Source organism: Brachyistius frenatus, unplaced genomic scaffold, assembly GCF_029030835.1.
Source record: "Brachyistius frenatus isolate BFR_SWC_R1_liver_20210118 unplaced genomic scaffold, ASM2903083v1 Contig_75, whole genome shotgun sequence".
NCBI lineage: Eukaryota > Metazoa > Chordata > Actinopteri > Embiotocidae > Brachyistius > Brachyistius frenatus.
Genome location: NW_027210674.1, coordinates 1,740,001 through 1,764,030, shown reverse-complemented (window position 1 = coordinate 1,764,030; position 24,030 = coordinate 1,740,001). Strand labels below are relative to the sequence as shown.

Genomic DNA, 24,030 nt, shown 5'->3' with positions numbered 1-24,030 from the left:
TTTAGGATTATGTAAAATTCTTCTGGTGCAGGACCCATCAGAGTGTGTAACAAATAGCACTGTTGTCTCCAACGCACACTCCCACAGGCAAAACTGGTATTTCCAGTCAATAACAATAGATCTATAAAAAAATTACATCCTCCAGAAGACATAATACATCAGAAGCTCTGCTTTATTATCACCCTTCGGAAAGAGATGAAACAATACATTTATTACACTCAGCACTCTGAAACAAAAAGCATAACAAAACAGCTTGTGCCGTCTATAAAAAGTTTATACTTTTTTTTTTTAACCTTCCTACAGCGTTAAACTATAATGTAAAAAACAATATATATATTATTTTATACTATATGTATTGTACAACCCCATTTCACAAAAAGTTGGGACGCTGTGTAAAATGTAAATAAAAAACAATGTGATGATTTGCAAATCATGTAAACCCATATTTCATTGGAAATGGACCAAAGACATCATATCAGATGTTGAAACTGAGTAATTGTATTGTTTTATGAAAAATATCTGCTCATTTTGAATTTGAAGCCAGCGACAAGTTTCAATCAAATATTGGTTTTCTTCCTTGTCCCTTGTGTTCACAGATTTCTCCGGATTCTCTGAATCTTTTAATGATATTATGAACTGTAGATAATAAAAATACCCAAATTTTATACAATTTAACGTGGAGGAACATTATTCTTTGATTGTTGCACCGTTTGCTCCACCGTCTTTCACCGGGTGGTGAACCTCTCACCATCTTCACCGCTGAGACTCTCTGAAAGGCTCTTTTTATGCCCAATAATGTTACTGATCTGTTGCCCATTAATCAAATTATTGTCAGTTTCAACATTTGATATGTTGTCTCTGGTCTATTTTCAATTAAATATGGGTTTGCATAATTTGCAAATCATCAATTTTTTTGAATTTACATTTTACACCGTTTTTGGGGAAACGTGGTTGTGCATGTTAAATCCCAATAAAATTATGTTGTTAAAAAAATGTACAATCAAAATTATTCTTCATTTGTTTGTGCATTTCTAAAATCACACTTCACATATAAAACCAGTGATGACCATCTGATAAAAGACAAATAATACTCCTTCCACACACGCACGCACGCATGAAAATGAAGATTACAATTTGTTTAATATAAACAAAGAAGGTGGATATACAGCAGGTACTGTAATAATTTAATAATTCTTGATTTAAGGCTGAAGCCAGCTCTGACCACTGAAGCGCTCTAAAACAAATTGTATTGGCCCAATAAAGATTTGGCATATTATTGTTGAAACAGCATCAACACTTCTGAAACAAGTCAACACGTTTAGCCAGCTTTTAAATGATTAACATCACATTTTGAGAACATATGACCTTTAGATTAAAAACAGCATGGAGTGAAGAAATACCTTCATGGTAGCGACACAATCAGATGGCTCACCTCAATGAATGAGAAGCGACTTTAAGGCTACAGGTCGACTGTAACACTCACAACACATTCAAGTGGTTGTAGAACACAAGAAAAACTGACGACGGATGAACCAGAAATATTGTGTGACTTTCCCCAGAAATCCAAAATAATCTTTTTCATGGATTTAAGTACCATATCAGGAGCTTCAGTGGCACGTCACCGAATATAATGAGTATAAGGAGCTCAGACTCGAGGCTCACTCAAACTGTGAAAGTTTGAAGGCGTCTCCGTTCGGGTCGTTGTCGTCGACAGCCATCTGACATCCGAACAAAGCGAGTTTAAAAACCTCAAATATGAATCTGATGGTTAGAAAAACCAAGTATCAAAGGCTAATGATTGTCTTATCTTCCAAACACACACTGTACTATATTCATCACTGGCAATGAAGGTAGAGGAGTAGTAATACACATATTCATATTATCAAAATAAAACAAAAACAAAATACTGTAGTAGAAATAAAAGTTTTCCTGGTTCACAGACAGGGAAAAGCTACAGATACAACAGCAACCGAGCCTCAAACGAATAGAAAACACGAGCAGGAATGACATGTGCATTACATGAGTACATTACAAACGCTAGTAACAAAGGCATCGACTGTCCCAAGTGGCATGGTGTGACCTTTAATGCCCTTCAAGTACCGACGAACATCACGAAGCGTTTCCTCCGTTTAAAACAAAACACACAGGATCTCCGAAAGGAACGACCGATAGGAACAGTTCTCACTACTTTCTATTAGAACGCAGTTTTACAGAGACCACAGCTATCGGATGAAATACTTTAGAAATGATCTTAAGATGATTTAGAGGACTGCGACTCTTCATTTAATATGAACACTCTCAGGTCAAAACTAACCAGCTGATATCATTCTGTGCCAGTTATGAGTGTTAATGTGTCTCCAGCTAAAACTACATGTCAATTGTCTGAAATGTATTCAAATTTAGTGAGTAAGTGAATAAAATTAGACCCATTGGGCCGATGAGCGAGGACTATAATGGTGCATTCATGAGCGACTGGGAAAAGTGGGAAAGTTCCGACAATAGTAATCATTATATTGACAGACAACAGCCCTCCCACACAGCTGTGACTTAGTCGTTGTTAGTTTTAAACGTTATCTGCTAAAAACAACACGTAGAAACGTTGTGTACAAATAACAATGACTCCCGTGTTGCCTCTTTGTCGTCGTCATGTGGACGCTCTCAACTGGGCAAGTAGGAGTTTACCAAATCTGAACTTTGCCGCTTCCCAGCTGCCTAAACGCACCGTAAAAGCGAAGCTGATCTTGTTTTTTTTTTTACATTTTGAAATAAATTTCTACATTTCAATTTGTTAAAATACAAGAAGTTTACCACAAAAGCTTTAAACTGATTTAAGATTTATCATCTGATTCAAAATGAGCAGGAAGGGGAACTCATGACAAATCATTTCCTCTGCTTTGAATCCGACACACAACCTAAAATGAAACAACAGTACCATTTTAAGATTTTAATTTAACCCACAATATCAGTACTGGCATCTAATTAAGTTGACAAGTTGAAGTCCAAACTGAAGTCTTTAAGAAGTCGATTATATAGCGCAGATTTGGAAACCCAAAAACCACAAGTCTTCTCACAAATCAGTTCTTTTATGAAACAAAGAGGGCGCAGTACTCAAAGTCCATCTTATTCATATCAGCCGGACAGCGTCGGACTCCATTTTAAGAGAGAAAATTACAACGTATTGTAGTTTCCTGGTTCAGACCTCATATATTTTGTTCCCTGTAAAACAAATACTAAAACAAATCTGCGAAAAAATAGAATCTGTAGATACCATCTCTCACAGGAAGGATGATCTCACAAACATTCATCATCCCTTTAAATCAGCACGAGTTCTTCTGAGTGTACATTGAAGTGGAGAAACGAACAAAAGACAGTACAAGTAAACCAAGATAGCGCGGCTGTGGTTATTTATACTGCAACAGTCCAGTGTTACAGCGCACGTGGTCCCGTGTTCACCGAGCTCTGCGGCCGCACCGTGCGATGCTCACCGGGCTTCACGTCCACAGGATGAAGTTCAGCTGCTCTGACACAACGTGGTCGCCTGGATTCGTCCGTCTCTTCCGCGCCACCTCAGAGACGACGCCTGATACCTGGATGACCCGGCGCCGAGGGTCACGGTCCGGTTGGATTGGGAAGTGTCAGAGAACAGCGGTGGCCCCCGATGTGGAAAGCCTCGGGTTTATCTCTTGTAGTGGCTCGGAGCGTCTGCGAACATGTACTTGAGTCTGTAAGCTTCGGCCAGGAGGAGACCCACTTCCTCGTTGCCCCAGTGGATCGTGGGAAGGTTCTGCAGTAGCATGAGAAGGCCCTGGAGAGCAAGAGACAGCTACTTTAAACAACACGAGGGCTTGAATGTAAAACGCACAGAGTCCACTACAACCTGCATGAAAGCAACAAGAGCCCGTAATCAATACTGAATACTTCATATTGAACTTCAAATACCACTGAAATGTTTTCCTTTGAGATCAATCCATCTGTATTTTTGTACAACTATGATATTCTTTTTAAATGATCAATTAGTCTGGTGTTGCCTTGAAAATTCCTCCAGCTGAAGGAGACTTCTGTAAACCCCCTTTAGAATAAAGGAGCTAACTTCAGCTTGTCAACGCACTTAAAATGAGAATACTAACTGGCTGATGTTTAGCAATAATAATGTTGCACAAGACTGATTTATATGAATTATTTGATTTGCCGATGACACAAGTATTTTGTCGCGGTCATAATCTTGTGGATACGGTGGGAAATGAATGGAAATCCCAAAACACTTGATTTTCAACAAAATATCACAAGAAGAAAGTGCAAAACAATGAAAAAGGATGAACTTAAAATAATGTCTTAAATTTCTGGCAGAGATGAGAGATTATTATGTTATAAAATGCTTAATCGTGCTGGAAACTACATTTTAATTACATTAAAAGCAAAAACTACAAAGCTGCTGGAGTAAAATTAAGACAAGTTTCAATATAAACCTTCTCTTATGGTTTCACATGAAACTAAATTTGTGGAAGAATCAAATTACATATAAAACAAATACAAATCCACTTCATACTTGTCTGAAGAGTATAAAGAAGAGTTGTGGATGAAACTCCATGAACCAACAAACTCTTTGTTTAGAAAATTAAAGAAACCTGGTCGATTTTAAAACGACTCAAATGCTGCAAAGAGTCTAAAATCAATTACCAGCTGAAAAATATCAAATCTTTTTTTTAAACTGTTTAATTCTGACTTTGTAGAAGCTCTAAAAATGTTGTTTTAAATGAAAGAAATAGATTGTCTTTATTAAAATTGATCAATGTCACGTGACTGACGGTTAAAGGCCACGTAACCAGATCTGTTTACTTCCTGTAAACTTCTTCCTCAGACCTCTAAAGAAGGATGGAAATAAATAATGAATATTACACAGCTACATAGATTTTGCTCATAAGAGGTCTAAATTTGTTAACGAGTGTACAACCTGATATTTCACTGATTTAACCAACACAAAATCTAAAAGGGAATAAAATGCGTAAACTCAGCAGCTTTAAATGTTAATCTTTTTCTTTTTGCTTCCATAAATCAGTGATTATTTTTCCTGTTGGTGCTCCGATCAACGTTTACCGACTACTCTCTCGGGTATGAGCGGACGGAGGCGAAGGTACCTGAAAGTCGATCATGGAGAGGATTTCTTTGCGCCACTCGATGAGAAAAGCAGCACAGACATAGAGGTGGAAGTGGGAGAAACCTTCTGCTTCAGCCTGTGGAAAACAGAAACACAACGCATCGTTTACAACACGGAGATAATCAACAGGAAGAGGACAGTCTGTCCCAACAACAAACATCCTGTAGCAGGATTTCAGGATGCGGTTTGAGCCGCTGTTCAAATCGGTTTTAAAGTCACATGAGCATCTTCAGGCAGATTTTGTTATTGTTTCACCGACACATTCATAGGAGCAAAAAAAGGACCAGAAAAATTTAAGCAATTAAACTTTCTCAATCGTGACAGACTAAGATTGTCATCTTTAATCTCTAACAGCTCATATGGACTAGTTTTAAATGGTCTTCAGATGCTCTGAGCCTACAGTCCGATGATTTCTTCATCCCTCCCTGTCAGACACACGAGCATCGACTGGACCAGCAGCAGGACGTGAACGTGCGACGCAGGCGGACGCGCTGCTCTACCTGGTAGGTGTCCCAGACTCGGATGGTGCAACGAAGTGGCAGCTCCCTCATCAGGAGATTGTTCATCCAGCGGAAAGCAAACTGCAGGTACTCCACTTCGTACCTCTTGAAATGATTGTGAATGTCCTCTGCAGGCAGACAGACAGAGAGACAGACAGACAGCACGCTGTTAGCCTGTATGTGGAATCAGCTGTGCAGCCCTTCATCACCTTCTTCCCCTCGTCTGCTCACCGTCGATCCTGCTGACCAGCTCCTCCAAAGCTTTCACTTTGTTCTGGATTCCAGGCTGAGCAAACGTGTAGTTGTCCTGAAAGAAAAATCAATTTCAGTAAACTGAGTTTTAAAGAAGTGTTAACTGAGATGTGTGTGTGTGTGTGTGTGTGTGTGTGTGTGTGTGTATGTGTGTGTATGTGTTGTGTGTTGTGTGTGTGTGTGTGTGTACCTGTATCCCGTCCAGCAGCTTGCTCATGCACCAGAAGCTGTCGGCTTCGATGTTTCTCTGGGTGTCCAGAGGCAGCGCCGCCACCTCGAAGTTCTCCACATCCTCCGCTGGAATAACAGATAACACCGAATCAAGAAGATGACTCGCATCGACACTCCTACTGGAGGAAATGCCTCATAACTACATTTTAAAATATAGGTACGTAAACATAGCCTTTTCTTCACTGTGAATACAGTCGGGTAACTCGGCTCATATGAGCGTTTGCACAGACACTCTGAAGGGCGGACCAATCAGGGACCAGTATCGGTGGTTGACTACGTTTGTCCCGCCCCTCCTTCACTGTGATTGGACAGCTGGTAACAGTGACAAGCGCAGCGTTAATATTTTTCAACTCACTGACCGGAAAAAAAGCACACTCAGCACCTAGTCAAGGTGCTGGCGTTCATTAAAACCATTTTAAAAAGATGCTTTACTCAGTGTCGGACAGTTTCGGAGCATGCTGATTGGTTAAAATGAACCCGAGGTCTACGCCCAGTAGGATAGAACGACTGCAAACGATTCTCTATGGAGGGAGCCCAGACCCATATTCACACCAGGTTAACATAAACCACATCATCATCAAGCAAAAACAATCTAAACAAACCAGAAACACAGGCTGACAGGAGTTGTTTTGGTATAAATATAACAGAGCTGTGGGGAAGTTACTTACTGACAAACTCAGACAGGAAGACGACAAAAAAGGGCGTGACCAGGTCGTTGATTCCCTGGACGTAACCGCTGGCCGGATGACGGATGGCCCAGATGAAGAGAATCCGCTCGAACACCTGGAGACGGAAAGACCAAACGGCTGACGGTGTTTTATTCCCAACTTTCAGCTCCACTGCTTCAGACACAGTGTTCCTTTGACTTAAAGTATTTCACAACCGTCGGGTCAGATTTGATAACAGAGTTTCTTTGTACAAACGTCTTGATGCAAAGAGACAAACAGACTGAAACTAGATTCTTATCTATTAAATGCCAAACACTAAACTGCATTCTCAGAATACAGACAGCTCATATTCAAATGGGCGTCAGTGTTGATTACTGAGTGTAAAGATCAATGATACACACAAAAAAAGACAATAAAATGGACGTCTTTCCTTTTGATTTGTCAGAATCGAGCTGACTATCAAGTGTTTGTAGCATAAATAGTTTCATGTTAAAGGGGTCCAGATTTACTGTACCTTTTATTTACTGTGCTCTGTAAACAAAACAACAATAAAAAAAGAAAAAGGAAAAAAAGAAAGAAAAAGAAATAAAGAAACGAGAGTCTGACTGGAGCTGATAATATATTAAATGATTCAAGATTTTCCAAAAGGACTGAAATATTTATCAGCTGATGTAAACCGATTCAATGAGTCCCAGACATCGTTGTGTTGATGTACAGTCAGACTGTAAATGTCAGTGTGTTTATCTACAGCAACATGACATGAAGGTTTCCCTCACTGCTGTTTGTATGTAGCTTTAAAAAAAAGAAAATAAGGCCACTGCAGGAACGGTTTTATAGCATTAGTTGATCATAACCATTTCAATTTAAAACAAAATGCTGATTACAGACAGTATTGTGATGGTCTGATAAAGCCGCTCTCAGATGAATTTATCAAAGATGTTTTTATTTTGAGTATTGTGGAAAATGTGGAAAAAGCAGTCGGAAAAGACTGAACTTCGGCTGCAGAAACATAACTGGTATGTCTGATGGTTAGAATTGGTTGGAACTGGTTAGAACTTGTTGGAACTGGTTAGAACTGGTCCTGTAGGGCAATATGGTTGAAAGCAACCATATCAAATAATGAGAATATCCTACTGTTTGTTATGCCACACAAAAAACTATTCACATGTATAAAAGAAAAGCTTCAATATGGACTCAGATTTCTAAATGTAACGCTGACAATGCTGAATATTGCAATCAGCCTCTTCCAGTAAATCTGGATACAAATCAAATGTTTTGAAAAATCACTCGGTTTGAGGAACAAGTCGAGCTCCGCCGACTTCCTTTTTAACACCAAAGTTATCTGATGCAGCTTCTTCCTCAATGACTGGTGAACATGCCACAGCTCAACACTTATCTAAGGTGCTGTCCATCTGGAACGGGATTCAAACCAGCGTCAGTTCTTTTGGCCAGATGATGATCTGACCTCAAGCAGTCTTATCAAGGCAAAAGGTGCCTTGATCAACATATTTTTTTTTGTTTACACTTTTTGTTTTGTTTTGTACACAGAGCCCGACACACACTGGATTTTTTTGGGATGCTGAAGATATTCTTTAAATATATTTATTTATATATAGATCCACCTTTATTTTCAATGATCCCTTCAATGGTGTTATCAAAGATTTTGTGTCTTTATTCACAATTTACACAGCATTCTTGTAAATGGGGTTGTAGGATATAATTTTTTTTTTTTTTTTTTTTTTTTTTTTAAGAAAAGAAAAATGAGTAGATTTTCTTTTCAAATTTTGCCTCTTACTGTGCAGAAAATCTAATCTCACTACTCAAACAGATTAAGAAGCTTTAGAAACATTAGCAATAATACATCTGAATATTCAAGCTAATTGCAGTGGGAATTAACGTGGGCCTTTTAAAACTAGGAGTCTGGAGTGAGAATGGAAAATCAATGGATGAGCATGTTATTTCAGAGTAAACAATAAGGAAAAAGTGAAGCGCAGTTAGATTGTTTGTGTTGTGAAAGCAGAGCTGAAAAAGCCATAAGAAAGAAAGTCAACAGTTTACAGTGTGTGGATGTTTTCTTTCTTCCAGAAAGGTGGAAAAACAAATAAACTTAATACATTTTCGTCTCACTGAGTATAAAACAAATTGGAATAATGTTACAAAAGGATCCACACTGACAGGAAAGAAAGAAAGTTTCCCACAAACGATATGAATCTAGGATCAGCGTTCACTGGCTGGTTGATCCTGTAAGATTAATGTCTCTGGAGGCTGACTGGTCAGGAGAAGGTTTTTTTCTTTTATCATTCTCGTCATCTACTTAAAAGTGAGCCAGCCTCATGATACCAAGAAAACCTGAGCTGAGCCAGAAAACACACTAATATCTGCTTTAATATTAATCTGACAGATGAACTAAAATGAACTAAACACAATAATGCCTCATTGTTAGAGTTCCAACTTGAGGCCGTTCTTTTCAAGTAAATGAGGGGAAAAAAAGCAAACGTCACATGCACTCAGCATGAACTCCTGAGACATTCAGTCTTACCTCCTGTACTGTGGGCTGCTGGAACAAAGGAATCAGAGGGTTGGTTCTGGGAATGTCGATGTGGATCTAAGAGAAACACGCACTGTGTTATTGAGGTGTTATTCAAAGCAGATGACTGGTCGGTGCATGTTTCCTTTCAGATGATAACATGGGGTTTGATTTTAGACAGATGGGTTCAGTGTTACCTGTCTGTACGTGTCTTTAAAATGCTCGTCGGTTCTGGAGTGGTAATACTGCTCGATGAACCCAAAATATTCCTCCCGTTTTCGTTGGAGCACCAGCTCTCTGCGCTCCTTGTTGGCCGGCAGGTAGCCCTGTCGGAGAGCGAGGAGAGGAGTGAGCATACAGAAGAGAAACATTTTTCTTTGATAAGGCGAGGAACAGAACGGGCCGGCCCTTTGAGATAAGAGAGAAGCGAGGCGATGAGGTCGGCTGTAAAGATAACGCTGTTGACATTATGTGAGCATTTTCTAAAAAGGAATGCAAGTGTAGCTACGAAAAAAATGCAGCGTGGCCTACTGAGACGGCGAAGAGGCAAAATGCAGAAGAACGTGTGATGTTGCAAAACTGAGGGTCACGATCCTTACAGAGAGAAGCCTCCATGTGATTGGCCGGACTTCTCTTGGTATGCCGGACCAGCTGTGCTTCCGGAGTTCTTCTGTAACAGCAGAGAGAGAAATATAGACATGCATTGTCAAGAAGGATATCCAGCCACAGTGAAGTGTTGGCCTCACTCCATGTCCACACTGGCATGGCTGCAGAATAGGGTTGCAGCGGTATACCGGTCTCAAACTGATGGTTATTACTTAAAACCAGCATAAAAAAAATAAATGAAATCAACAGCTGCCTGTCAGACTCAGCAACGGGCGCCACAAACACAATTGCATCAGAGAAAACCAAACTGAAACCCCTTATGAAGTGATTAAAAACAATGTGTGATAACTTTGGACATATTAAAAATGATGGTGATGTTGTCCTCGAGGACGAATATCCAGTTTCCAAACAAGGTGGACTTTTTTTAAACTGTCTGCCAAAGGAGGAAACACATCAAACACCTTGCAGAATCCCTCCATCCATGTCCCGTTTATAACCTGACAAAAAAAACGTGTGTTCCAACGTCAATCTTAAAATGCAATATTGAAATAATCGCGGCTCACACCTCCATCATCAGCTCTGGGTTCTGACATCAGTGTGTGGTTTTAATGTACGGCCTCCATCTGGCTGCGCTGTCGCAGTAAACTGTCAACTTTTCTGATAGTTGTTTACAGCACTTCTGTTTTCAGAATGTTTACAACCAAATATTCAAATATTGGAGTAAATAATCAGCTCATTATCCCATAATGAAAACAATCACTGCTTGCACGGACAAAATGTTCCACGTCAACGAACCACAGCTGTAAAATCCTGCTTTACATTCAAGTGTTTTATTTCTTTTTAGACTTCTATTGCACTTCAAATTAACAATGTAACTGACAATAATAAATATAATTGGCCTAATAATAATGAAATACAATAAACCATCATACTGTGATTTTTTTTTTGGAGACGTTAATCGTACCGTGAAAAACTGACACCGTTGCAACTCTCCTGCAGAATCTACAGTATGTGACCTACAACGGGAAACTTCAGCTTCCTGGAGAGATTTTTTTTTTGCTGCAAAAATCTCATCTTCTTCTTCATCACTCCCGTTCAGAGACCAATTATATTTAGCTGCTGAGTCGCTGGAGGCCGTGCGGGTCCTCCAAGGTGAAGCATTAGCACACTTTCCGGCCCTGCTCAGATTCAACTCCTCCAGGCTGACGTTCCTTTCAGATCGGAGACCTTCTGTTTGGAAGTGCTGCCTTTAGAAAATGTTCCCTCTAAGGTCAGATATGATTTCCACATTCTGAACATAGCTGGTGAGAAAAGGTCACCAGAACAAAGTGGTTATCCCCAGAAATACCTACAAGTGATGACTGGACGGACTGAATTCATAATATCTTTCTCTGTTATACTGGAAAAGGACAGAGAAGTTTGATTTAATATATAAAACTATTATCTCTGCATAATAAATGGACCGTCGTTGCTTCGAAGTCTAAATACAAAGATTACGTGTGTTTGACTGTGTTGTTTCAGTACCGAGGTCTGTGTTTGGACTCCCCAGCAGCTGCTTGAATTTGTCCAGCCGGCTCTTCTCCCGCACCGTCATGGGCGGCGCTCCGGACGAGTTCTGGTCCGAGATGCGAGCCACCAGTGGGATGATGGGACGAACCGGGAGGGACTGCTGCTTCTGCAGAGTGGAGCGAACTGTGGAGGGGTGAGCAAGAAAAAGGAGAATATCTAATAACGTACTTATATAAATAACCATACTATTAAAGTGACAGTAAAGCTTTTAAAACCCTGGAAATGAAACATGAAGTTCAATTAAACAAATTATGGTAAAACGTTTTTCCATTACCCTTTAATATTCTCCTCAATCTAGATAATTAATTTACCATTAATTCAATAGTTAATTCCTGTTACTCTCATTTGAGACACTTGCGCTTCCCATTTACATGTTGAAGACCTACTATGACTGTAAATTAATGCATCTTAAAAGTCGTCCATAGGCTCCAATATTCCTGCTCCTCAGGAGCATCATTATGAGTCAGGCATAAATCAATTTATTTTGGTTTGACTAATATTCAGAAGCCGGGTCACTTCTGAATCGGGCTCCAGGTGACTGGTGAATACCCAGAATATTCATAAGACAGCCAGTTCTATTAATAGCCAGAAAAGCTGCCTGAAGATTTGAGGAAACACGCACACTCAGCCAAACTCACTGAGGATGAATGAAACCCGTTTCCACGTATATGTTTGCGTTATTAAAGATATTTACATGCTCTTCCAGTTCCTGTCATGAATAAGTGTCACATGTTTTCTATATGTGGACATAATTGTGATAATGTGTAATAGTGATGTATAATTATTAAATTCCGAGTAAAGTTTACTGTTTGCATGCTCCTTTACATCTTTGTTTGATAATCACATTTGAGGGATCATTGAAAAAACTGACTATTGATATCATTTTTATTTTTTTTTACTTCCTAATATCAATATTGGCCTCAGAAATTCAGCTCTAAAATGAACAGATGTAAGTAAACCAAACTAAGACAAGAATTTACACCACAGGCAATATTTAATCAAGATAATATTTTATCTGTTATATATATATATATATTTAACAGGGTAAGTTTTAATTTTTGACAGCTTAAACACCGTATTTGGTCAAATAAACTATTAGCACACAACACCAACGTGTTATCAGAATCATTAAAAAGTCATGAGAGCATTCAGAGGAAGGTTTTCGTGTAACGTGGTGTCTCCTGATATAACGACTGCAGCGTTCGGTCCCTCCTGACAAAGTCTCTAATTAGCTTCACTATGAATCGCCTGATAAGCTGCTCAGTGGCTCTTAATGCAGAACGAACTGCTGCAGCACTTTCGCCACGTACCTGAGGAGGTGTTGAGGTGCGCGTCGCTGCTCGACTTGACAACCTTGCCGTTGATGTGCTCGTACTCGGCGACCTCCTCCTCCCGCGCGTCCTGCAGGTTCTGAGCTTCTGTCCCCGGCGGCGCCAGTCGGTGGGACACCGCGCTCTCCGAGTCGCCTGCCTGATGCTGATGATGTTGCTGCTGAGAGACACGTGAGAAGATGTCCTTTTATCTCTGACACGCTCGAGGCCTTCAAGTACTCAGGGATGAAGAGATGTGTTGTCGCTACCTGGTTCTGTACGGACGATGCGGAGTGCAGGCCGGACGGTGCGGATGAAGTCGGAGCAGGTGTCCCGAGGAAATCCTCGTCTTCCTCATCGTCGATGTCCCAGGCGTCGTTGGTGCTGCGGGCGAACTCATGGAAACTAGAAGCCTTTTTAGACTTTAGATTGTTGAACTTGGGCTTTGTGTCTTTAGGATACCTGCAGAGGGACAGATGGAGAGAAATGCAGAAGTGAGTGATCTCACTGGTGACTGAGTTAAATATACTCTGGACTACAGGAGATAATATAACCAAAAAGGAACCAAAAGACAAAACTGCAAACCGAACGTAAAAGGCCAACAAAACTCTGCGAGTCCTTTTGAACAATGGGGTCAAACACTGGGTCTGCATGCAGTCCACACACGCTCACGTACTCAAAGAAATCAGCAGCAAAGAATGGCTGAAAATAGGAGTGACAAATAAAACGTAATCCCTGCGGATGACATGAGGTCATGCAGACCAGCTGGGTGGAGCACTTACGTGCGTCGCAGCCGGGGGTCGAGAGGTGGATGCTGCGCTCCGTATACTGGTTGTACACTGTAGAAGATAACACGTTAAACGCTGTCACCTCTGTGCACACAAACAGCTGCTCAGTCTTTCACGCGGCTCACAGTCAAACATCGACTTCTCAGAGGATCGACTCATTAGTTAGCGTTCAGAGGAACGTTCCTGTTCTTGTGTCTTTCTACATAGATTTTCCCCCCAGTTTCAGTAAGTTGATGAATTCATTTATAATGAGTTCATTTATTAAACAACAAACAAAGTGGGACCACTGAAGAGAAAAATATGTGGGAAGGCGAGAATGGCTCACACTTTGGGGGAAACATACAGCTGTCGTTCACACTGTGTCCAAGCAGAGAAGGTGGATAATGTTCCACAGGCTTTATATAAAAGAGTTCGTAGCTTCAGGTCTGTAATATGGTTCTCATCCAGAAGTGTCTTCAGCTGCAATACCAGCGAGTGCCACTAGAGGTCGGCTCCAAAACGTCTCCGGCTCCATAGACTCCCATTCAACTTCTCTCATCAAATCCAAAGTGAATAAAATGTGTCCATCAGTTATCTCGGTGTTGTTAGCTAAAGTCACTCCTTCTTATTAGTTTTCTGGAGGTCCATCTGAAAATAATCCCTCATTCATTAGAAAAGAAGATTCAAGAAGACCTGTTTTTTGGGGGCGTGTCTGTTTGATTGACAGGCCTGTGGTGCAGTCAGGTTACAGCTATCGGTGGGCGGGACGTAGTATCGTCAGGTTTCCAATCAGATCGGTCAGATCCACCGCTGGCTCCTCCCCCAGCTCGTCCAAATATGGTCACCTCCTGCTCCAAACCGCTCCGAACCAGCAACATGGCGCCGGCCAAACTTGAGGCTTCATAACGGCCGTTCACAAACCAACAGGTCACGTCACTGCTGGTTGCCGCTACACACGGTTCATCTTCGTTACTTACGAGAAGACATCAGTAAGTCGCCTACGTTTGACATAAGTGTGAAACATATAAAAAAGGGGTTAAAAGAAATGCTGTTTTGTGTTTATTATTTTTATAAGCAAGGAGATATGTCAAATGTATTTATTTTGACAAATAAATGAATCACCTGCTGTGGGTTTACGCTCATCTGCAGCTCTGATGCTGCTGCGTTGCCTCAGTGTAACAACCCTGACGTATTGCTGACAAACGGCAGCCGACACGGGCAGCGAATAACAGGTCGACTGCGGCCCGTGTGAGGAAGAGATTTGCACGAGCAGCCACGGCACCTGTAATCTCCTGCCAGATGAGCGATGACATCTATTTGCTACGTGGGATATCCCTATGAATGAGTTTTAATTTAAAATCTGTCACAACTGCCGTATCTGCCGGTGTTGTTGAATGATCCTGTGAGACACAGCGGAGAGCTTCTGTGAAACACAGGCAGCAAACGCGGCCTCAGATCCTGCCTTTGCCTTCTGCTGACAGATGACAGCTCAGCTCCTCCCTTGCATTAAAACAACCCCCGTCTTATTGAGACGAGGCTCTTTTTTCCAGCGCGTATTCAACAGAACTGGTGGACAGCTTGCGGAGCTCCTGTGTTCTTCGCCTCCCTGCGGTTGGCAGCATGTTCAACGGATGCGAGAATCTTAATGCTCAGCTTCTTTCCAACTCTCTGGCGACACAAAGCGGGAACAAGTCAAGAGGGGCGGGACAGGATGACGGTCCAGAGCCACAACTGCCGACGACGCTCATTTCTTTATCTTCTTCTGCTTCACAGAGGGCAAAGATCAGCTGCCTCCACCCCATTTGAACTATTAAGGCATTTCTTTACAAAATAATTACTGGATTAAGTATAATGTGCTCAACAGTCAAACCTTGGAGCCGGTAGTGACCATATTTGGGCAAGCTGGGGATCTGATTGGAAGCCCGGCGATACTACGTCCCGCCCACCGATAGCTCTAACATGACTGTCAATCAAACAGACACACCCCCAAAACTTTTTGAAGCTTATTTTCTAATTAATGACGGACTATTTTGAGCTGGACCTCCAGAAAACTAAGAAGAACGAGTGACATCTTTCTCATGGAGAACTTTCATTGACTGATTGTACTGATTTTTCACAGCCAGAAGCTACGTTCACTTTTATATGCAGTCCATGTTGTAGATGCGCGTCTGTTAAAAGCAGAAAACCAAATATCAGCCTAGTTACAGACTTGTAAACAAACAATTTTCCAACAAACCATAAGTTTAGTTTTGTGAGTTTGTCACTGAAGGTGAGCTTTTGGTGAAAGTCATCGGGAGACTGAGACTTAGAGCTCTAATGATTCTTTGTTTTTCCACACCGGTGATCTAACACTAAATCAAACATCACTGTTCTTCCAAAATTGTCCATCAGGCCTGATAAGCGCTTCATTCACAGCAGCCGAGAGGCTTTCGTGTAACAAAACTACTACTTTGTGACTTTTGTCTGAACTGTAGCGCTTTATGCTCGAGGCACAACGACGTCAGCCTCATCCGTGTCATTTGCATGGACCAAAAAAAAAACCAGGCAGTAAGCCTGGTGGCTGAGAACTGGGCCTGCTGATTATCTGGTAGTGCCAGAGTTTCTTGTTTACCAGCCTTGCACTTGTTTTTTTTATCAGCAGTTCAAGGACAGGCGGCAAGACGAGCCTTCCTGTTCAAACATATGTTTGTGTATGTGTTTCCAGCCGTCCGCCCACCACCGTTTGAGAAAGATCAGTGTGTGTGACAAAGGCAGCGACGCCCTATCCTTGGAGATCCTCTATTCTCAGATTTCCCCAAACAGACTGCCTGTGCTCTGCTCCACCCTCGGGCAGCTAACATGGAGCCACATACTCACGCTATCAGTCTTGATAATCATAAAAGCATGAAGACCCAAACACTCCGGCATGAACGGGTCACGTCTTATCAATGAAGTCTGATGAGTTTTCATTTTCCACGTGTGTGCAGGGTGAGCAGAGGAAAAGGGAAGCGAGGAATACCTGCAGCTGCTCAGTGCCCGTTACGATCAATGATGCCTATTGAGCAAGCTCTGCAGGCTGGAACTAGTCTCAGCATTTAAGTCACAGAATAAAAAATACAACACTTACCTGGCAATGTGTAAAAAAACCAACTCACAACAGGGTCTGAATAAAAAAATAGAAATTCTATTTTTAAGCGGTTCACCACGTGGTCTTATCCAAAACAAAGATGGCAGCTGCAAAAGGCACATGTCATCACATACATCAAAAATCTGTCTGTATGTTGCTTTGAAGTATATTTCCCAGACAAAAGTAACATTTTCTGTGATTTGTCATGACCAACGACCGGATTAGGAAACAGTGAGACCGCCTGCTGTGCAGAGGATGAAATATCTTTTCATGTAGTAAATAATAATAATAATAAGTGCGTAAAATAACCTTTAAAACAGTGAGTCTGGGCTTCCCTGTGTATTTATATTTCAGAAAACTCAATACTTTCTGCCACTATGACTCAAATAGACTTAAAGGTTACACAGGAAAGCCACAAAACTGAGGCTAAGACTAAAGCCTGTCACAATAATTACAATAACCCGCTGACGCAATTATTTTTGCAGTTTGTTTCCATTCATCTTCATGAAAACAGCTGGATGAAACGGAGAGAAATATTATCTTTCCATCACTATTTCCACGTTGAAGGTTTGATTGCCATCTTTTAACGATGTCATCTCATCACTTCCTCCCTCTGCTTCCGCTTTTAAAGGCCCACCAGTGGAGAAGTCACGCTTACCATTGTACATTATTTTAATTAATGTCACATCTCATTGTCAGGACTTTCTGTGTATACCGAAGTAACAGGCGTTGTGTAATAAAATTATTATTTCTGCCCTGTGAAAGTTTTATTTAGAAAAGCCTAAAGAGCAAAACAGAAACGTTTACTTGTGTATTTCACTGTTATACACCAACACATGGTTTTTATTCTTCTTTATGTATATTATTAAACTCTGATGAGGCTGTCGTCCAGGCTGGCTGCCTGTGGGACACAGGGTTGACTTTAAGGTCCTCCTCCTCCTCACCCTCAAAGCTCTTAATGGGCTTCTGACCGAGTTACATCTCTAACTCTCTGGTTAACTATGAGCCTTCAGGAACAGAGATCATCTGCTGCTGGTTTACTGGAGGTTCCCAGCAAATAGCCAAAGGAAAATTTGGGATTCAGCTTTTGTCAGCTACGCTCCAAAGCTGTGGAACAAATTACCTGTTAGATATCAGGGAAGCTGCTCAGTTAATACTTTTAAAAGAAAGCTCAAAACATTTCTCTTTACTTTAGCCTTTAACTAGTTACTCTTAAAGCTCTCTTGCATTTGAACTACCGAGCCTTTAAAATGCATATTAATATGCATTTTATCTGTTCTCATGCATCTCATTTCTTTCCTATATTTTTAAATGTTCCTTCATATCCGTTTTAATGTGAAACACTACATGTAATGTTCTTGCTGTAAAACACAGCTGCATTTCTTGTATGAAAGGTGCTATACAAATAAAGTTCATTATTATCATCAAGCGGGATCAAATGAACACAAAAAGACAATTAAATATCTAATCAGCAATTATTGAATCGCCCAGGCCCTATTTAAAAAAACATAGTGGTCCACATGCTTCCTCCCACTTCAGGAACAAAACACTATGACCATCCACATCGTATACTCTCTGTTATCTTATAAGTAGGCCGTGGATGAACTTGGATTTGACCCTTCAGGTTCAGTCTGAGCTGTTTGTTCATGAATTAAACTGCCAATAAAGGCGGATGTATTGTGTTTAACTCTGTGATTCATCTAAAGAAAACCCCACCGAGATGCCAAAATAAGGCCCTTCTTCACCCCGACGTGTTTCAGTGTGTTTCAGTGTGTCAGCATATGGAGGTTGTAAGGGAACAAGGAGATGGAGGTCTGAACAAGGAGATGGAGGTCTGAACAAGGAGATGGAGGTCTGAACAAGGAGAAGGAGGTCTGAACAAGGAGATGGAGGTCTGAACAAGGAGATGGAGGTCTGAACAAGGAGATGGAGGTCTGAACAAGGAGATGGAGGTCTGAGCAAGGAGAAGGAGGTCTGAACAAGGAGATGGAGGTCTGAACAAGGAGATGGAGGTCTGAACAAGGAGTCTGAACAAGGAGATGGAGGTCTGAACAAGGAGATGGAGGTCTGAACAAGGAGATGGAGGTCTGAACAAGGAGATGGAGGTCTGAACAAGGAGATGGAGGTCTGAACAAGGAGATGGAGGTCTGAACAAGGAGTCTGAACAAGGAGATGGAGGTCTGGAGCACGAAGCCTCCCAAAATAACACGACAGGGAATCAATTAAAAACCAAAACCACACTGTTATCAGCTCCTGAGAATTCTTTAGGGACACAATTGAACCGTTTATAGGTGGGGAGTTATTTAAAGAGAGCTCAGCTATGTTTGTACCATCATCATCAACAACAACAACAACACACCAGGAGCTGATTCGTGCCAGGACGGGCTCCGTCTATAACGTGTGTTTCCGGTCTGACAGGTGACATCTTCAACAATACAACAGCATCTGGTCAGAAACTCACTGAAGGAATCCGTCGTTAAGAAATAAGCAGAAGGAGAACCCACCTTCCGGGAACCTTTGCGTTTCTCCTCCAAAAATTGATCCTGTTGTCGGTGGCCATACTCGGATAACACCACCCCCTCCTCCCCTTCACACCGACACCGATACCGGCTCCTCGCGCGAAGAAACCATGGGGGGGAAACCGCTTCCGCGTTCCGCCGTCGACAGCTCAGCCCGACGCGGCTCCGCCCGGTCGGCCTCGTCGGGAGTTTAAACGGCGGACGGAGATATTCAGCGTTCAAATGCGATGATGTGTGCGATACGGTCCTCTGGAAGCCGCCATCTTGGAGCGCACTGACCGGAGGCGCGTGATTGGCGGGGAGGGGGGGGGGGGGGGGGGGGAGGGGAGGACGGGGGGGGGTCTAACAGGTGCAGTGGAAGTGACCAATAGGAGGCGGCGGTGGAGTGACGTCAGAGGGGATGCTCGCTCACAAACATGCAGACATGAGGGAGATAGTTTGATGCTTGTGTTGTTCCTGTCTTATATATACTATACTATATTCTGAAACAGTCACATGACAAGATGTTGTTTGGACGTCAGCTGGCGTCCACGTGAGATGCGGACTTGTCCACTGTTTTCCGACAGCACGAGCACACGTGGAGACCCTCCAGGTACACAGGTGGTCCACACTCTGTAACGTCACACAGGTCTGATGTCAACTAGTGCAACTGTATTTCCGAGAAAAGATATTCACGTTAGAGCACAAATGTGGCACCCATAAAATACTTCAGGCATTTCATACACTGGAAAAACAGTGAGAGTAATTCTGTGACGGATTAAAACCACCTAAAGGCCGAGGTTTTCTGTTTGTGAAGAACTTGAAACAGAATTAAAAAAGTGTGACGACAATATCTTTGCAACAACTTAAGCTTAAATAGAGGTATTAAATGTAGATTTTTATAAAGTCTACAAGACAGGACTGAGATGGAGATCTGACACAGTTGAAGTTATACACGAGAACAAAGTTACAGTTAATCAGGCATGATTAATAATAATAATAGAGGCATGAAGAGAGTAAAAGCTGGTGGTTTGGGTCTTTTTATAGGCCTAAAAATGTAAATGGTCAGACACCTAACCTTACTTTTGTTTAGCTGACCTCTGACCTCTGACCTGTGAAGTGAAAATAAAAGACTGGACAGGCAGAACAAAGTCCCTCTAATGTCTTGATTTATCTGGAGATCCAGATGTACACCAGGCCAATCAAGTTAAGTTGAAAGAAAAAGAAGGGGGATTATTAAGTCTGAAATGCAGTATGGTAGCGAATACAAACCATTCAAAACACAAACCAGCACGCAAATCAAGACACTTCCTCTTCACGTTGACCTTACATCTCATTTACTGCTCAGTAATACTTCTCCTTCTTCCCAGACGCTGCAGTTAGAGTCTCTGTCCACATGAGGGCAGGCATTTTCTGCCCGGGTGACAGAGCCATGAGCACAACAAAACCAGTTCAACCACTAACTTATTTACTGCATCAACAAGAGCACAGAGGGCACGCGGCCATGTTTCCCCTGAACAATGTGAGAAATTAAATCAAAATAAAAAGGGCTCAAATCACCCTATTTCCACTGCTGTTCAAAGCACCTGAGTCATTTTGGTGTATTCAAATGCAGGCAAATGGCGGTTTTGGAGACATGACCTGGTTTTGTGTTACATGCAGGCCGGTATTTGAATCGCAGGTGCTCTTCCGTGTCTGTTTGTTTAGGGAAATCACTGCTGGGGTCGCCCACCCACCGGCCTTCATCACCTCCTCCAGCCTCCAACTGACATCAACTGACAAAATCCAGGTGAGAGTTCATATTTTGGGTTCTACTGGGATATTTCACCGGCTGGGAACGAGTGCGTGTTGTGGCTCTCCTGTCATTACGAGCAGACAACAGCTCCATTCACACGTTTACTGGAATTTTGTACTATTTGTAGAAAATTTACTTTTTAATTTTCTTGCGACAGATTTTTAAGCTTTGCCTCAGGGGAGTCTCGTGACGTTGCGTTTGGTTTGGAGAGCTCGCTGGAGGAAAACAGTGGTGTGAGAGGAGATGCACTTATAGTCACAAATCAGCACAATGGGGAGCTGTGTGCTGGAGCCGCCCGGAGCGCAACAGTTTGCTCAACGACACTCTGCTTTTACTTTGAATTTTATTTTCTCAGACCACCGCGCTTCCCCATTTCACTGGTTTTAGATCATCAGACGTTTAAAGTTGTTGTTGTTTTTTTTTTTTACTAGAAGTTCTGCTATTTAAACTAAGATGGCTTTTCAACTTTAAAGCTTGAATGGATCATTTTAATGCCATGTCTGCTCCTGAAAAGTTCACTGGACTCAAATGTTTTTTTCAAAATAAATGCATAATGTGCTTCTCCACGGCAGTTTGAGCCTCTAGCTATATTTTGGTTTGTGTGACCCCCTTGTTATCGCCTCCCCCCTCAAAGAACAGCATTGTGACTTCCTCTCTTCCTGAATACTTTAGTGGCAACAAAACAAAAAGAGGAACTTTTTTTTTTTTTTTTTTTTTTTTTTTTTTTTTTACAAATTTTCTTGTCCTGTGGTGGTATTCGTCTCTCCAGTTATTTTCAAGGTTTAGAGATCTGTCGCGGATTTATAACTGGAAGCATCTGAAGGAAATTAAGTTTTGCCTTTAAAAACAAGTTTTTAAAAGCAGGTTTAAACTTTTAAGTGTGAGGTCATTCAGAGGTTTTGTCAGTAGAGGTAAGCTTTTTGTCTTCTCTTACTTCATGTCACAAAAATGATTATTTACTCTTTACTTTAACGATTATTTACATTGTTATGCTTTTTGCATTAAATATTCAGCCGCATTTGCTTGACTTCTATCCTGCTTTGGTTTCACAGCTTACAGTGAAATGTCTTCATAAGCGTAAACAGATCGTTTGTTCCTCGTCGGGCGAACTGTGATGTCCGGCTGGATTCTTCATCTCGAGGTCAACGGGTCATCGACAGCTGCGCTCACACGCTCCGACCGTGACCGGGCCATGAAGGATGGTCAGTTCTCTGAGAAAGGTAAGACTGATGCCTCACAGTGAGGAGGTGTGTGTGTGTGTGTGTGTGTGTGTGTGAGCCTGTGTGTGTGTGTGTGTGTGTGTGTGTGTGTGTGTGTGTGTGTGTGTGTGTGTGTGTGTGTGTGTGTGTGTGTGTCTGTGTGTGTGTGTGTGTGCTTGGACTGTTCAGATGTGAATCACATGTTTTCCAACCAGTCTTCATCCTCCCTCTTCTTACCTTTTGACCTTTAAACAACACTGTATGGCTGTAAAACTCCAGTGTACCGATTAGTCTGTTGAAGTGATTTCTACATGCATCATTTAGCGCTTAAGTAGTTTTTAAGGGTGATGAGCTTTATGGTAACAGAAAACTGCCTCATTCAACTTATATGTCTGAAAAGGAGTAGTTTACTAGTGAATGCATTGGAGATGTTCATTATACTTCCCCGAAGGCTGTGCCTGTTTGCACATTATAGTGTATAAGTGTATACCAGAGTCTCAAAGCATGCCTGACTGGAATCATATCTACGACGGTAAAAGCCACAGTTACTGATTCAGGATCATCATGTGAAGTCGTGTTTGTTGTCTGCGTTTCTGAAGCCCTGCGAACATCAGGCACATTAGTCAGCTTGTATTTTTGTGCTCAACAATACAAACTTAACTAAATGTAGACCTTCTCGTTTTAGGTCATTGTCTTAAACTGGATGTCGTTCTCTGAAGTAATTCTTAACCATGTCGAGAGGTTGTTGTCTTACCATCTATCAAAGGATTTATTCTATAAGTCCATGTTCTTGTGTTGAAGCACGACCGTTACAGTCCAAATAGACTTCTTTGTACTTGCAAGTTTTTAAATGTGGTGATTGTAAAATGCTGGGTAAATCCTAATATACTGGTCAATTAGGTACTTATCTCCAAGCAGGGACTTCAGGGGGGTAAAATCATTTTAATGGAAATTTGTTTGGACTCTGGTTTCTCTGGTGGAAACACAGACAAGGCAACTGAATTCCTTAAATGATTCTTATTCCTCAGTTCAAGTTATTCGAATATTAGAGACAGATTTGCTTCACAGAAAACCTCACAAAGTTTAACCACCAAAAACAGGAAATGATCCAAAAAGCATATGGTCATGAATATACATAATGACATTGATGACTACTCGCACAGCTGGTTGGTTCAGTGGGAGCTAACTGCTAACCCGTTAGCCACCAGAACATTGTCGTGCTCATCACCTTCTGTTTTTGTTTTTTTATCCTCACCGGTCTGTTTACTTCTCCCTGATTGTTCTCAGGATTGTACATCATTTCATTCAATAGTTACTGAAACGGGGACGAATAAACTCTGGCTATCGCTGACAGGACAGTAAGTTCAAACAGCTTAATCAATGTATGTCATCAACTCTCGTCTCGTAACTGCCTTTAAACCGCGTTTCTGTTGTGGAGCGGTTTACTCTCCAAGATGCAACTAATAAGCTACAGACGTCTCTGGTGCTTCATTCCCTCTAAAGTCAGCAGTGTCAAGAAGACGGCGTGTTATTGGTCAACAACCAGCAAACTGTCTTATTATTATTATTATTATTATTATTATTATTATATTTAGCGAAGCTGAACTCCATGTAAGGAAATGATTTGAATTAGCGTTACGCTCATAAATCTGATAACGCATCAGTTCCATCGAAACAAATTGATTTTGCTCTGAAATTTCACAGTTTTATAGTAGATGCTGCTGTGACTAAAAAAATAAATACATTAGATAAATAGATTACTTTATTGATCCAAAGTAAATTACAAAGTAAAGGGACATTTTCAGGACAGGACACGTATATCATAGTGTGTGCAAAGATGCATTTTT

At 41.4% G+C, this 24,030-nt stretch overlaps 1 protein-coding gene across 3 annotated transcripts; it reads right to left on the bottom strand.

Moving 5' to 3' along the window:
- Positions 1-333: 333 nt before the first annotated feature.
- Positions 334-19,476, bottom strand: tbc1d22b (TBC1 domain family, member 22B). 3 transcript variants are annotated; one of them, XM_069708416.1, is made up of 14 exons: positions 19,196-19,476; positions 13,601-13,657; positions 13,088-13,280; positions 12,819-12,999; positions 11,464-11,631; positions 9,933-10,003; positions 9,531-9,659; positions 9,346-9,411; positions 6,807-6,921; positions 6,098-6,204; positions 5,887-5,962; positions 5,656-5,783; positions 5,136-5,231; positions 334-3,805 (listed from the first exon to the last, which is right to left on the bottom strand). In XM_069708416.1, exons 1-14 carry the CDS (start codon positions 19,249-19,251, stop codon positions 3,677-3,679), a joined length of 1,572 nt encoding a protein of 523 aa, XP_069564517.1. In that variant the 5' UTR covers positions 19,252-19,476; the 3' UTR covers positions 334-3,676. The 3 variants fall into 3 exon arrangements, with proteins under 3 accessions (XP_069564517.1, XP_069564518.1, XP_069564519.1); XM_069708417.1 differs by having other exon boundaries at positions 12,819-12,996; XM_069708418.1 differs by lacking the exon at positions 13,601-13,657.
- Positions 19,477-24,030: the final 4,554 nt, after the last annotated feature.